General features: G+C 40.4%; 1 protein-coding gene across 3 annotated transcripts in view; it reads left to right on the top strand.

Moving 5' to 3' along the window:
* The window catches only part of fer (fer (fps/fes related) tyrosine kinase), a 47,461-nt gene extending 30,826 nt beyond the window's left edge, over positions 1-16,635 (top strand). For 2 of the 3 annotated variants that reach the window (XM_014126740.2, XM_014126751.2), the window contains 10 exons: positions 4,644-4,739; positions 5,030-5,236; positions 5,855-5,977; positions 7,781-7,837; positions 7,968-8,083; positions 8,280-8,374; positions 8,491-8,614; positions 11,384-11,538; positions 11,847-11,969; positions 12,784-16,635. In XM_014126740.2, coding sequence (XP_013982215.1) covers positions 4,644-4,739; positions 5,030-5,236; positions 5,855-5,977; positions 7,781-7,837; positions 7,968-8,083; positions 8,280-8,374; positions 8,491-8,614; positions 11,384-11,538; positions 11,847-11,969; positions 12,784-12,920 — 1,233 coding nt within the window. In that variant the 3' untranslated portion in view covers positions 12,921-16,635. The remainder of the gene's footprint in view (positions 1-4,643; positions 4,740-5,029; positions 5,237-5,854; positions 5,978-7,780; positions 7,838-7,967; positions 8,084-8,279; positions 8,375-8,490; positions 8,615-11,383; positions 11,539-11,846; positions 11,970-12,783) is intronic. The other variant, XM_014126757.2, reaches the window with a different exon arrangement.
* Positions 16,636-16,818: the final 183 nt, after the last annotated feature.

Raw genomic sequence — 16,818 nt, 5'->3', positions numbered from 1 at the left:
GTATTTGGCTAAGGTGTATGTAAATTTCTGACTTCAACTGTACTTCCATGTCGTCTTCATCAACAAACCACATGATACCTAAAAACACTTTCACTCTAAACATAAAAATGTTAGCGTGAACAAATAGACTGTTGCATGGAATGTACATCACGATTATTAGCCAAAGAGCCGATTCCAACGGACTTTCCTCAGTTAGCTAACTAAGCCTGCTTTTTAAAATGCAGAAAAGACTGTTGCGTACCGTTTTGTTTGAACATTAGTAGGAAAAAACACCACCAAATTAAGTTTCATCAACTTCCGAAGGACCAGGTTAGACGAACCTCGTGGTTTCAGGCTATTACGCTGTGATTATGGAAAGCTGTGCGCTCCAGTTACTCAAAGAATTGATCACTGGTAAGTCACTTTGCATCAAGCTTGCTAGTTAGCTTGTAGTAAGGACGAGTGAGCTGTATCCATCCAAATAACAGCTATAATATTCTTATGCATTTGGATATTTATGCAAACCGGGAGATTCCACCAACTGCATGTACATGTTGCCATAGGCTAATTTGGTTTGAGACATTTGGTAGGGTTGTATCCACAGCTGGTCTCCAGCAAGTTGAAAGGACATAGAGGCAAGACAACAGGAATCAACTTTTCGAAATACCAAGACCGTTCAAGGGTAGGCAAAGACTGGAATTAGTTCCGCAACATATCTAAGACTAGCGAATTAGATTGAGATGAACTTCTCTTGCTAGCCAGCCTGCTAATGTCAGCTAACCGGCACTGTAAACAAACAGTGACATAAGTATAATGCGACAGCTTTACGGTCAGTGTTAGCAGGTCAGATAACAAAATAGTGGCAGAATAAGTAATGCAAATAATTTGTTGTAGCAACCAAGTATGTTAATAACAACAAGCGAGGCTGCTGAATACGATAATTGAAATGACAAAAAAGCAGTTTGCTTAGGATGACGCCAAAGTTAGACTAAATACATAGGAGTAACAGTGGCTGTCCCCTACTTGGGGGCGTGGTCATGTCAAGTCACGCCTCAGCGTGTGTATCTGTGCCAGGAAGTAAAAGCAGGAAGTGTACCCTTCAGTCTGTGCTGCGACTTGTTGAGTCAACTCAACTAACATTACAACAAGTACATTCCATTGCATGAGCCACATCAGTTAGCATCATTTAAATGAACATTATACATTACCATGGCTATCCAGCATAGTCCCAGTCGGTATTAAATAGAACGTGGCGGCCCCGCCCGCCTGTGGGTAAAACAATCTGTGGTTATTTAGGTTACCCCATTGGCTCACAGCAAAAACTTGACCTTTTTCAAAAACAATTTTCTTGTTGGCTGGTTTTATTCAATTAGTACATTTTCCTGTGCATTCCATGTCTGAAATGTGCTGTATAAATAAAGCTTGATTTGAGTTGACAAAATTACATTTAAGAAAAGTGCAACATCTTTAAAGATTACTTTTCAACATTGCCTGCTCCTGAGTGTTCTCATTGCTTATAACGTTATGTTGTAGGCATGTAGGGCTTCCCTTATGCCCCTTTTCATGACAGTGCTAGCAGCCACGTAAGTGAGTGCTAGCTAGCTATCGGAACATTAAGCTAGCCAAGACGAACAACACAATCACACGGACCGTACAGCTACAGTTAGACTACCAAACAAGTTAAATGTCTTACCTTTGATTAAATATTTTCCACACACATAGCTAGCTACAGTGCCTTCAGAAAGTATTCACACCCCTTGACTTTTTTCACATTTTGTTACAGCCTGGATTTAAAATTGAAAAAACAGAGATTGTTTTTATCACTGGCCTACACACAATACCCCATAATGTGGAATTATGTTTTTCGAAATGTATACTCAACCCCTTTCTTATGGCATGCCTAAATATACTGAACAAAAATATAAACGCAACATGTAAAGTGTTAAAATAAAATACAATACCCCAGAAATGTTCTATTTTTTCACTCAAATTTTGTGCACAATGTTTGTTTACATCCCTGTTTGAGCATTTGTCCTTTGCCAAGATAATCCATCCACCTGACAGGTGTGGCATATCAAGAAGCGCATTAAACAGCATAAACATTACATAGGTGCACCTTGTGCTGGGGGCAATAAAAGGCCACTCTAAATTGTGCAGTTCTGTCACACAACACAATGCCACAGATGTCTCAAGTATTGAAGGAGCGTGCGATTGGCATGCTGACTGCAGGAATGTCCACCAGAGCTATTTCCACATGATTTAATGTTAATTTCTCTACCATAAGCTGCCTCCAATGTCGTTTTAGAGAATTTGGCAGTACATCCAACCGGCCTCACAATCGCAGACCACGTGTAACCACGCCAGCCCAGGACCTTCACATCCGGCTTCTTTACCTGCGGGATCGTCTGAGACCAGCCACCCAGACAGCTGATGAAACTGAGGAATATTTCTGTCTGTAATAAAGCCCTTTTCTGGGGAAAAACTCATTCTGATTGGCTGGGCCTGGCTCCCCAATGGGTGGGCCTATGCCTAGATGTGAAATCCATAGATTAGGGCCTAATGAATTGATTTCAATTGACTGATTTCCTTATATGGCCTGTAACATGGTAAAATTGTTCAAATTGTTGCATATGTGTGCTTAACAAGTCTCATAATAAGCTGCATTGACTCACTCTGTGTGCAATATAGTGTTTAACAGGATTTTTGAATGAGTACCTCATCTCTGTACCCCACACATACAATTATCTGTATCAGTCAAGCAGTGAAGTTCAAGCACAAAAACCAGGGAGGTAATCCAATTCCTCACAAAGTAGGACACCTATTGGTAGATGGGTATATAAACATTAAAAAAAGATAAGGAATATTCCTTTGAGCATGGTGAATTTACTAATTGCACTTTGGATGGTGTATCAATACACCCAGTCACTAGATACAGGCGTCCTTCCTAACTCAGTTGCTGGAGAGGAAGGAAACCGCTCAATACTAACCTAATTGACAGAGTGAAAAGGACACCTGTACAGAATAAAAATATTCTAAAATATTAATCCTTTTTGCAACAAGGCACTAAAGTAATAATGCAAAAAAATGTGGCAAACCAATTAACTTTTGTCTCCTGAATACAAAGTGCTATGTTTGGGGCGAATACAATACAACATATTACTGAGTACCACTCCATATTTTCAAGCATAGTGGTGGCTGCATCATGTTATGGGTATGCTTGTAATCATTAAGGACTGGGAAGTTGTTCCTTTAATAAAAAATAAAGCTGAGCTGAGCACAGGCAAAATCGAAGAGGAAACCCTGGTTCAGTCTGCTTTCCACCAGACACTGGGAGATTAATTCACCTTTCAGCAGGACAATAAACTAAAACACAAGACCAAATCTACACTGGAATTGCTTACTAAGAAGACAGTGAGTGGCCGAGTTAGTTTTGACTTAAATCTGCTTGAAAATCTATGGCAAGACTTGAAAATGGTTACCCAGGAAGACGCTTAGCTGTAATTGCTGCCAAAGGTGATGCAAACATGTATTGAATACTTATGTAAATGAGACATTTCTATTTCATTTTCAATCAATTTGCAAACATTTCGAAAACATGTTTTCACTTTGTCATTATCAGGTATTGTGTGAAGATGAGTGAGAATTATTATATATTTTTTATCAGGCTGTAACAACAAAATGTGGAATAAGTCAAAGGGTATGAATAAGTTCTGAAGGCACTGTATGTGTAGCCTACTTGGACAACGGATACCCACTTTTCCCATTCTCCCACGAATAGCCTAAGCCACAGAACTTATTGCAGGCTCATATTTCCCTACGTGGGAGCATTGTGAATCGTAGGTCGGGATTTTTGACCTGGTTAAATGTACATTGAACAACGCAGCTTTTTGGCATGTTTTGTTATTTCTGTTTAAGTAAGTTTGCTCTGTTTCAATGGGAAATAGATTTTTGGTTTCCCCAATTTGTGGTTGTGGTCGAGGGGAATTCGTCCTTATCACGTGAATATCGTATCAGTTGATAGAACATTCCAAATGACCATGGAAATGATTACATTGCGAGTGTACCTATGAGTTTAGCAGTCAAATTGTCAGGGTTATAGTTTCTATGACCGTTCTATTCATTCTTTGCATTGTCCTGTACATTTTCATTGTAGGTCATGTTTTTTTTTGTCTTCTGCTGTCTCCAAGGACATATTCATTCAGACAACTGAAATGTTTTTGTTTTTTTCTATCTAAAGGACAATGCTGTGCCCGTCTGGGGAGATGAAATGTGACAGTGTGTGTGTCAATCAAGTTTCTGTTTAAAAGCATATGGTGTCATAGAAAACCAGTTCAGAATGAAAAACACTGATGTTGCATACTAGTTTTCCATTCCATTTTAGTGAAATGGTAAACATATTTAATTGACATTGAGATGTTTGACTTTGAATGGGGCAACGTATGAGCACAACATATAAAAAGCCTTGTGTTGACTGTATAGTATGTGAGATGATTTAGTGCTGTTGAGCCTGCTTTGGGCGCCAGCTCTCTCTGCAGATATCTGGGTGAACAGAGGAGGGCAGTGTGAGCCCGAACATACAGTACTGTCAGGTTTACTATATTGGGCTTGTTCAATTGTTAATGCTCGACTGCTTATAAGTCTAACATATGTCTCTGTATTTTCAGGACAAAGGCAAAGACAAGATATCAAAGTTTGACACCTTGCGTCATTCCATCGCCGGTATCATCCGTTCTCCGAAATCTGTCCTTGGCTCATCATCTGTAGGTTCTTAAGTCTTATTTCAAAAATTATTTTTTAAAACCATTGTTTGTGTTGCCTTGTGTAGTGAGTGTGGAAAATGTGTTGTGTATCGTACACATTACATTCAAATTGTGAATTATCTGTTTTATCATGTCTAGTCAACAATATGTCATTTTCTGAGTGGAGTGACACAGATCTTCTAGCTGTCTTGACTGACAATTGAAGAGTAGTTCACAATTGATCCCTAACTGTCATTATCATCATAATATCATATTTCATCATGTCATTTCATTCCATCGTACGTGTCCAGCAGTTTTTTGACGTGATCCCGACCAGTGAGAAGCCCCTGGGGGACCAGGAATGGTACCACGGGGCCATCCCCAGGACCGAGGCCCAGGAGCTGCTCAAACAGCAAGGCGACTTCCTGGTCCGGGAGAGCCATGGCAAGCCTGGCGAGTACGTCCTGTCTGTCTTCTCCGACGGACAACGGAGACACTTCATCATCCAGTTTGCAGACGTGAGTTCTACGTGTTCAGTTGTGAATAAAAGCTGTTTGTCTCCCTGCAGAGCAATTGGGTTTCAGCAGTATAAGAGACAAAAAATAAGGATGTCTTCGGGTATATTTTATGCGATGATGTGCGTCAGCCAATGATTACTTTGTGTCTGTTACGTATGCAGAGATACGGGTTTACAGGCAACTTGGTACGAACTGAAACTATTTGACAAGGAATTCTATGGTTCATTGATTCAGATGGCAACTACTAGTAATGCTGCAAGTAATTGCTTGTGAAGTTGTACGGTTTCCGTCAACACGAAAGATGATGATTAGCAAAGCTTCAAACTCATCTTTTGAATTCATTAATGACTAAGTGAGTAGCCTTGCAGTTAGTCTTCCCTGAGATTGGAAGATTGGGAGTTCGATCCCCAGCCCGAGTCGTACCAAAATGGTACCCGATGCGTCACTGCTGGGCCCTCAGCATTACGGAGATGGATTGGGGGTAAGGCCCTGGGATAGACTAGCGTCCTGTTCAGGGGGTATACTTGTACATCAAGCTGCTCCTATGAGCTGTTCTGGCTTTGCACAAGTCTTTCTTTTTTACTTACTTTCTGCTCTTTTCCTCCTCTTTGTCCGCAGAACCAGTATCGTTTTGAAGGCACTGGCTTCCCGACCATTCCTCAGTTAATTGAACACCATTACACCACAAAACAAGTCATTACCAAGAAGTCAGGGGTGGTGCTTTTAAACCCAGTTGTCAAGGTAAAACATTTTCTCTCATATCCATGTTCATTCACCATGTGATGTAGATCAGAAGTCAATGGGAGTTCTCACAACAGGGATGGGAATGTAATTATTGCAAAAGCCATCAAGCTGTCTTGGAAGGCCTTTAATGGCACACTGTAAAACTCATTAATATGGTCAGGTTGTCCAGAAGCGTTTGGTGTTAGGCTAATAGATGTTCAGAAATAAGCCCCATCAATTTCAGAATTATCTTTCACATTACATTTGATGCTTCCAAAACAGGAAAAGGATAGCAAGCAACACCCACGTCTCAAGTCATTTTCAGCGACATCAGTGGTCTAGGCTCCATTGCTTATAACTAGGCACTGAGTTAAATAGTAAAAACAACTATTAGTCCTAGTTATACTCTAGAAATAGGGCCCCGACTCCTGGCCCTAAATCATGATATTAAAGGTTCTGAAGTTCTTATTTACATTTGATAAAGTTTTTGTCATTTAGCAGATGCTCTTATCCAGAGCGACTAACAGTAGTGAGTGCATACATTTTCATACTGGTCCCCCGTGGGAATCAAACCCACAACCCTGGCGTTGCAAGCGCCATGCTCTACCAACTGAGTCACACGGGACCAGAATAAACATAAATCGGTTTGTATTACTGCCATAGTGTTTTTGTACTCGGCTCTCATTTCAGTCAGTTTTCACCAGGTCTTTCATTTGAGATGCATTACTTTTTACACTGAGACTCGTTATGTATACATCCACTATCTGCTGCTGACATCAGCATGAGTCGAAATGAAGTTGATCCCTAGCTTTTCTGGTACTCGCGACTTTTAATTGATTGATTTTCCGATGTTCTGACATGCCGCATCATCTCAGCGTTATTTGATGTTTTGTTCTGCAGGTTTTGGCCATATCCTGAAATATAGTAAGAATCTGACATCAAGTAAATGTTTCAGATTTAATAAGTAGTGTGCTGTGATCACAGTTGAACAACTTTCTGTAGGTTAAGTTCAAACCACACTTGCCACAATTGAATGAAACATATTCCAATTGGGCTTTTCAGTCCTCTACAATACCAAGCTGTTGTTCTGTATTAAATGACATTGATCATGATGTGCTCCAAAAGATTCCTTGGCTATTTTAGCCATTGACGCTATTAACCTGTGGTTTCCTGACCTGTATGACATCTTTCACGGCACATTTCTCATGTATAGGCTCGAAGTGCAAATGTATTTTTAATATCCTCTATGTGCTGCAACTGGATCCAATATGCCTGACGTTTTCTCGATAGAGGGAAATAAGTCAACACTTTCAATACCCAGGTTTAATCATAAAGAAGTCCTAGAGTCCTCCTAAGCTACCCGGTTGGTGTTGAACATAATGGTGTTTTAATTGCCCCAGCCATTACGAACACAGGGTTAATGGTTGTTGTCATTACTACAGTATTGGGTCTGCTGAAGCCTCCGAACACTAAGTGTTTTTAAATAGTATTTCTGTGAGCACTTCATGGCAAAGCGGTGACATTTTACCATTAGGCACCACATTGCACTTGGAAGATTTGATCATTATTTTATTCATTGAGACTGGCCATTGGAATGTGTTATGTTTAGCTGGGCCATTGTTTTCTTGCTCCGTGAAAATGTTTTTGAGGCATCAAGGTTTTTGTGGCTGAAGTAATTGTTTTTCTCGGTTTATAGAAATTCTGATAATACAATAGTCAGTCAATGCTTTGTTACACAGTAGCATTTGTATGGTTTCGTGTGTGTGTGGATGTTTTGTATTTGGTGTTTACATTGCCTGTGTTTTGTTCCATCTTTCGTAGGATAAAAAATGGATACTCAACCATGAGGATGTTATTCTTGGAGAGCTTCTTGGCAAAGTTAGTGGTTTTGGATATCCTCTTCATGTTCACCACATCTGCAGGACAGAGTATTTTTTTTGGTTGTTAAATTAATATATACTAAACAAACTTTTGTTACTGTATCTCTGTTTTTTTTCTTTGTTCTTAGGGCAACTTTGGTGAGGTATTCAAAGGAACATTGCGGGACAAGACTCCTGTGGCAGTCAAGACATGTAAAGAGGATCTTCCACAGGAGCTGAAGATCAAATTCCTATCAGAAGCCAGGTAAGAGGAGCACACGTCCTGCAATATAGTGGAGGAAAATGTCAGCTATCAGTTGCAGGTCCCTTTTTAAGTGCCTAGACTCCTACATCTGTTCACTCGTCTTTAACATTATTTACCTGAACAAACTTTTAGTCTGGTGTTTTAGACATCTGACAAATATGTAAATGTCTCGTACTGTCAAATGTTGCTACTACAGGATCCTGAAGCAGTATGACCACGCAAACATTGTGAAGCTGATAGGCGTCTGCACCCAACGGCAGCCTATTTACATTGTGATGGAACTAGTGCCAGGTAAGTCCAGTAGCATACAGCACTGCCATACAGAAACAACTTTTTGGGACATAACTCCGTTGATCCCCCCCCGAATGTTACAATTCTGAACATAGATTTTGATATCTTATTGGAAGGAGGGGACTTCTTGTCGTTCCTCCGGAAGAAGAAGGAAGACCTGAAGACCAAACAGCTGGTGAAGTTTTCTTTAGATGCTGCTGCAGGAATGGCTTACCTCGAGCTCAAAAACTGCATCCACAGGTATTGTTTTACATGTGCTGTATGTTCATTATTCTGCATGGAGTATTCCAGCAAATAGCCCTATCTGTCTAACGTTCAAGAGATCGCCCATGCTGTGAACAGAATTTCAGTTAAGCTGTTCTTATTTTTACTCATGGGTCATATTAATGGCACAACATTTACACATGAAACCTCTTGCCCTAGCAGCAAGCCCACTCCATTTTCAAACCTAACTGAATTTAGACCCCCATGAAATGTCTTCCCCTCTACAATTCCATGATTCCCCCCCCTCTAAAGTAAGATATGGATCTCTCGCTGCTTAACACGGTTTACAACACTATCAGCTTTGATAGTAACACCTTGAGCTCTGAGCCATATCTCTATTTCTCTATGCTGGCTAATTTGAGATTGTGTTTTCAGTTGAAAACTATTTCCACCGAGCCAGATAGTCGCAGCAAGAGAAAGTGAGGTGCTGCTGCTGCTGCAATCAGTCTTACATTTCTCTTAGCACAGCGGGACTATCAAATCATCTCCGGTGCATTGCTCTTACTTATCTCACCGGGACCAGTATCCCTGAGTGACAGCCTAATTTGGCCCAACTCTGCGGCTCAGTGCTGGCAGTCAGCAGAAACGCCAGGAGAAGCTCTTTGAAAAATAAACTCAGGAGAAAAAAAAGAAACGTCCTCTCACTGTCAACTGCGTTTATTTTCAGCAAACTTAACGTGGAAATATTTGGATGAACAAGATTCAACTACTGAGACATAAACTGAACAAGTTCCACAGACATGTGACTAACAGAAATTGAATAATGTGTCCCTGAACAAAGGGGGAGGGTCAAAATCTGGGGGGAATGGCCCTAGCCCTCACCCTCCGATCCAACAGGTCCCAGACATGCTCAATAGGATTGAGATCCGGGCTCTTCGCTGGCCATGGCAGAACACGGACATTCCTGTCTTACAGGAAATCAGGCACATGTCAGGATGAGCCTGCAGGAAGGGTACCACATGAGGGAGGAGGATGTCTTCCCTGTAACGCACAGCATTGAGATTGCCTGCAATGACAACAAGCTCAGTCCGATGATGCTGTGACCCTCCACCTCCAAATCGATCACGCTCCAGAGTACAGGCCTCGGTGTAATGCTCATTCCTTCGACGATAAACGCGAATCCGACCATCACCCCTGGTGAGACAAAACCGCGTCTCGTAGGTGAAGAGCACTTTTTGCCAGTCCTGTCTGGTCCAGCGACGGTGGGTTTGTGCCCATAGGCAACGTTGTTGCAGGTGATGTCTGGTGAGGACCTGCCTTACACAGGCCTACAAGCCTTCAGTCTAGCCTCTCTCAGCCTATTGCGGACAGTCTGAGCACTGATGGAGGGATTGTGCGTTCCTGGTGTAACTCGGCAGTTGTTGTTGCCATCCTGTACCTGTCCCGCTGGTGTGATGTTCGGATGTACCGATCCTGTGCAGGTGTTGTTACACGTGGTCTGCCACTGCGAGGACGATCAGCTGTCCGTCCTGTCTCCCTGTAGCGCTGTCTTAGGCGTCTCACAGTACGGACATTGCAAGTTATTGGCCACATCTCCAGTCCTCATGCCTCCTTGCAGCATGCCTAAGGCACGTTCACACAGAGGAGCAGGGACCCTGGGCATCTTTCTTTTGGTGTTTTTTAGAGTCAGTAGAAAGGCCTCTCAGTAGAACGGCCTCTTTAGTGGCCTAAGTTTTCATAACTGTGACCTTAATTGCCTACCGTCTGTAAGCTGTTAGTGTCTTAACGACCATTCCACAGGTGCATATTCATTAATTGTTCATGGTTCATTGAACAAGCATGGAAAATAAGTTATTTAGATTTTTACAAATTATCTTTGAAAGACAGGGTCCTGAAAAAGGGCCGTTTCTTTTTTTGCTGAGTTTACATTGAGGAGCTGTAGTCCTCCTCCCAGAGGGGCTGCAGGGCTGTGGAATTGAAACGGGAGGGATACAGGGCTCAATTTGTGCGTGTCGTGCGCACACACACACACACACACACACACACACACGGTACAGGGTCATCCCATCCACCATCCACCAACCAATCTGGTGGATGAGTTTTCTCTGTAGATTATAAATGTTGATATCATCTGATTTACAGACAGTATGGTGACCTTTAACCTACATGTACAGTAGTAGTTGAGATCCCTGTCTGTCCCGACTCAGGCACATGTGTTTTATCTGTCCTGATTGCCTACTATTTAAGTCATCTATTTAATGGTCCATTGTTAATATTAACATGATGGTTATTCATATGGCTAGCATCTGTCACGATAAGCAGGCTCTACCACCACATCCATTCACTTTGTTCTGTAAATATTCTGCTCTAGCTACTACACCCAATGTGTGTGCATGCGTGCGCATAAATTGCTTGTTTGATGGGGATGTTGGGGCGGGCAGCAAATAACGGCGAGAATGGCTATCTAGCTGAACGGTCAGACGCTATGTTGCCAGTCTTGTCATGGTATAGAATCTATTGACTAATACTTCTCTGAGAGCAATGGTTTCAGTTGAAATGCCTGTTAAAGGTTGTGGTCATGAGTGACTGTTCATTCACGAAAAGTTAATATCCAAACAAAGGCCTACTGTTTGTGGTGTTGTTGTATTTAGAACCCACCACAGCCCATCTTTTTTGTCTACACTCTTTTTGTCTACACTCTCTTTTTTGTCTACACTCTTTTTTTTTGTCTACACCCCCCGTGATCTGAGGAAGATGGAGTGAAAGTGGAAGTAAAGTGATATTGTCCCTCCGTCTGTCTCACAGGGATCTGGCTGCCAGGAACTGTCTGGTGGGAGAGAGCAACCTGCTGAAGATCAGCGACTTTGGGATGTCGAGACAAGAGGATGATGGGATATACTCGTCTTCCGGCCTCAAACAGATCCCCATCAAGTGGACGGCTCCAGAGGCATTAAATTATGGTAAAACTGCGAGGCTTAACTTTTTCACCAATTTCGTTATCAAACCTCCAAATATATTTGTCATTATGTGCTTAACAGCAACACTAGCCTAACCCCACAACACTGGCCTAACCCAGCAAAATGCAACTACGGTAGTTGGTATTTAGGGGGAAAAACAGCTCTTAATTGTGTTTTTTTGGAGTATATGATTTGAAGTCTGCAGAAGGTAGCATAGCTTTTTGATGACACAACATCCCCAACATGTCACCACATTTCTTCTCCCATACATGGTGGCTGAGAGGGTTGTTGTTGTCTGGTTGTTGTTCCAGGGAGATACAGCTCGGAGAGTGACGTGTGGAGCTATGGGATCCTCCTATGGGAAACGTTTAGTCTGGGAGTGTGTCCTTACCCTGGGATGACCAACCAGCAGGCCAGAGAGCAAGTGGAGAAAGGTAAGAAGACGTCCCTCCAAGGGTTCAGAGTGTCGTCTTGATTTCCTTGTCTGACAGAATATCTGTATTAGCTTGGTAGCCGGAGCCGTTTGTGCTTTAGCCAACTGATTTTTTTAGGCCAGAGGACTATGTGCTCCAGTATTTTGTTGGAGTCTGTCTTAATCTTTTTTTTTTTACCTCTTGACAAGATCGTTTAACCGATTTGTATCTTATGATTTTGCCTGTTTTTAGAGATTTGCTAATGATATCAGACCATATGACAATTTTATTTTTTTAAATAATTTTTTAACTAGGCAAGTCAGTTAAGAACAAATTCTTATTTACAATGACGGCCTAGGAACAGTGTGTTAACTGCCTTGTTCAGGGGCAGAACGACAGATTTGTACCTTGTCAGCTCAGGGATTTGAACTTGCAACCTTTCGGTTACTAGTCCAACGCTCTAACTTCTAGGCTACGCTGCCGCCCCATTAGTGGTCTGATGACGGCATTTCTGACTGGTAACGGTCTTTAAGAATGAATGAACGGTGTACTAATTAGGTATAAAACTGAAGGTAATGAGAGAACTCAAAAGACTACGCCACCATAATTATGCATTGACCATTGAGTGAGTTATCTATGTGTTCTCTTTCATTGGATTTGGCCTTAGAGCCAATTACTTGAAAAACTACAGGTAGTCGTGAAGACAACCGCATTGGTTGGTTATTTGTTTTCCAACCTTATACCCCTGATTATCCTGCCTCAATCCATCCTAGGAAATTCACAAAAAATGTGTGTGTGTGTGTGTGTGTGTGTGTGTCTTTCACCCCCATCTTAGGCTACAGAATGTCTTGTCCACAAAAGTGCCCTGATGAGGTTTACAAAGTCATGCAGAAGTGCTGGGAGTACAAGCCTGAAAACCGGCCAAAGTTTGCCGACCTTCAGAAAGAACTGGCCTCGGTCAAGAAAAAATAGCACCCAGGTAGGGGAAGGGGGACCAAGTCATGCATCACCTCCAGGGCATCATCCCCTTACAACCCGAAGTAAACACCACAGAACGTTACGTCCTTGATGCTACTTGTCGTGATTGTATTTACAGTTTATACTTTGTCACAAAATCACTGTGTTATTTGCCTATGCAACTGTTTTGAGCCATTATCAAGGAGAGAGGTCTCTGCTTAGCTTGGATCATTGTCAAAATACGACCGTATTTCTTTTTAAACCTGGTGTTCTTTTATTCCTGTTCCTTTCTTTCACCTCTCACTGAACCTCAGTAAACTTCAGGTATTTTGGAGCAAAACCATGGAAAGATCATGTGTATAATACATAAAACGATGCTCCGTTGCACATACAGTGAGCTCAAACCGTACTGGGACAGTGACAAATGATACAAATTATATTTGTGCTTCATTATTCACAATTCATTCAGGATGATCTGTAATCATGGTAGCATCCACATTAATACAGAAGTGTTTAGAAGCAAATGATATTCATATTTACAATAAAAGTGATTCCAAAATGGCGCAATACATTATTTACCATTCATTTCTATTGGGCCCAAAACAATCTGAAACACAACCACATTAAACAGCAAATGCGTCCACAAACTTTATGTAGTCATTGTGTGCTATGAATATGGGACCAAATACGTAACTTTTTACTATTTTAATTCACAAATAAGTGAATTTCTCTTAATTCTTTTGGTGCCTTAAAATGGGGCGACTATGTACAAAAAGTGCTGTAATTTCTGAACGATTCTCTGTTTGGATAAAAATACCCTCCAATCAAAGCTGACAGTCTGCACTTTAACCTCACAGTCATTGTATCATTTCAAACCCAAAGTGCAGGAGTACAGAGCCAAAACAACAACAGTGTCACTGCCTCAATACTTTTGGAGCTCACTGTATGACTTTTGCTATTGCTCATCATTCATTCATAGCCACAATAATGAACATTTTCCAAATGTTTTTTTAATGTCTTTTTTTTTTTAGGGCCCTAAGTTTGGTCCTGTTAAGGTAGGATGGTTTATGAGGACGTGAAAAAGGTTTCTGGGGCTCCGTGTAGCTGTGCAACCTCCAAAACAGACTGTTAAGGTAGATGCACTCTGTAGCTCATTTCAGTCTTTAGACAGATTGCGCAATGAGAACCTGTTGTTCTCTTTACCAGCAGATCACACCTAGGGGTTGTTATTGTATGTCTCAAGCTTTGACTTTTCGACTTTCCAGGAAGAAAAATACTTCCAGCTGAAAGTCTTGTTTGTGACGATTTTGAGATCAGCTACAATGTCTTTCCAAAGATCAAGTGTTCTCTTCACTCACACCATTCAATCTAGGAAACCTTTTAAGTTTAACATACAAGGATTAGTGCAATTTGTTACACCAGGCTATATAATGCAGAAATATTGCAATAAGACTGCCTTAATTATTAAGTGAATAAACTTCTAAGTTGTGTATTTTTAATTACCGGTAATAGAATTTTACTTTGAATTATTTAATTTAAAACCCTCCAGATTGCTGCCTCATTTCTAAGTATTGGTCTCGGTCAGTTGTTACAACCTCAATACTTTTGTATGATCTGAAAATTAGAATGTATCATAGCTGTACTATCTGACGTGAAATGTGAAATTTTTGCATTTTGTGTCAAAAACAGTCCGCTGTTACATTAGCATGACAGTTTTAAGGAACTCCGGTTTTCATGCATTCATATGTTGTGGTATTTTCTACTTCACAATTTGTTTTGTGAAACACAATTGTAAATGGTTGATAGACATTGCATTCAGTAATGAACAGTGAACTAGTTTTCATTAAGTGTACTTAGGGCCAGGAGTTTTATCTGACCATGCGTCATGACCAGGATAAAACTCTGGGACCTAGGGCTTGAATCAATCTGTATCGCGATTCGCGGAAGATCCGCAGTATGGCGTGATTGAAATGTAAAGATAATTTTAATTGAGCCGACATATGCAGCGTTTACCAGGAACGTTGCCTTTTAAATTTAAATCGTGCTTTACCGTGAATTTTCCGCAACACGGATTGTATTGAGCCCTTTGGCCTAGTCAATAACTAGGGGCTACAGTTTTTCCTGACCAGGAAATTCTCCTGGCTCTATAGTGAATTAGCTATTTCAGTCACTTCTGTATTCGGTCATTCCTCTGTCTAAGGCTGCCATGTTGTTTCCATGTAGCCAAGCTCCTTGCCATTTTGTGCTGACAGTCCAGGTGTGTCTTTAAAAGCATCTTCTGTGAATTAAACACATCACATCCATCCATCAGTTTCACTATCAAACATTCCTCTTCCTGTATTTTGTAAATGGTATAACCTTTTTCTACATTTTGTTTTTCGAATACTAATCTGAAAAAAATGCAATCATGCAAATGTAGGTTACTCTTTATCTGTGTGTAGCTCTATAGGATTGTTTCTTTGATAAAGAAGACATTGTCTACGTTTTGCGTCTGTATCTGCATGATTGTTTGTACATTTTTAGTATGTATAAAAGATATTTGGAAAGATTTTCCTATCCTGTGTATACAATGTGTCCTGCTCACCTATCCTGTATACAATGTCAAACTGTCATGACCTCATCTGTTGTCTCTCAAATGACATTCTATTCCCCATATAGTGCACTTATATGTGAAAGGCAGTGCACTCCATGGTAAATAGGTTGCCATTTGAGACATAACCTTTGGTTTGTAGACTGGAGTAACAGTTATTCAGTGGTTTCTCCAGTCAAATTACCTCCAGATTGGTTTTCTTGCATTCCAAATGACAGCTTTAGTTCTAAACACCAAACCATTGATTTGTACGTATATATTTTATATTACAGTCTTTAATAACAAAAAGGTGTAGAATGAATGGGTGCTTACATCTTAACTACTGGTTGATGAGCACAATATATTTCTGTTTAAACAAATTTAAGGAATACACCTTTAGTAACCCCTTTATTTATTTGAGACACTAAAATAGTATCCTTAGCATTTGGTATCAATTTGTGTATTAAGATATTTGCCAGTGTTTTTTGTTTTTATAGAATTTGTTTTATGGTTTAATTTGTTTCCTATTTTTATTATTCTCATGCAAAGTGACCAAGTCTAGATTTTCCCAAGAGTAGTTGGAGATTCACCTCTACACTACTGGCCAATGCATGATATGCAAACCATTATTACATCTGTGTTGAATGGAATTGTATTTTTTTTATTACTCATGTTTTTTTAGTGACTGTAATTCTGCTTCACAATTCAATGTGAATGTCTTGTGCTGTATCATCGTTTATTTACTCCAAGGCCAACTTTACAGCATTCGAAAGTATGTGCGTTATTGAGCGCTTTTCCTAAAGTATATTGCTAATATTTGAGTCTGTGTCAGACTAATTTAAAGAGCTGGGATATTTATTGCCACAAGAGACCTTTATATATTTTGATTGCACTTTTGGCCATGTTAAAGACACTATCAGAAAAGGCACACTAGTACTGTTGTGTTAATTGTTTAGCTCAACATGCTTCCCTTTTAATAAAGACCATATCTAAAGTAAAAAGTGGACAATGCACTGGATTTAAGTGATTATCAAATTAATGTTACACGGTTACCCCACTTCAGAGTAAGAATTGAAAAAACTGTATATTCCCTTGTTAATGATCATATGTCATGTTTTTTTATACTGTGTACTTGCAATAAATCTTTTTTGGCTCTTTGAATTCAATCTCAAGTGTTATCTGTTTGGGGAGGTGCAGAGAATTTTGCCAAACCATAATCTTTTAAATCCATTTTCAGAATACAAATATTTGATCCTCATTTTTTCATTCAACAGGCAACCAGAGGCTTACAATGGGTAAATTGTATGAGAGATGGTGTAGTGCCTAATCTTTCCCTCTTATAAA

The sequence above is a fragment of the Salmo salar genome, chromosome ssa01 (genome assembly GCF_905237065.1).
Source record: "Salmo salar chromosome ssa01, Ssal_v3.1, whole genome shotgun sequence".
In the NCBI taxonomy this organism is placed as follows: Eukaryota; Metazoa; Chordata; class Actinopteri; order Salmoniformes; family Salmonidae; genus Salmo; species Salmo salar.
Note: the sequence above shows the minus strand (reverse complement) of the source record. Positions and strands in the feature narration are given on the sequence as shown.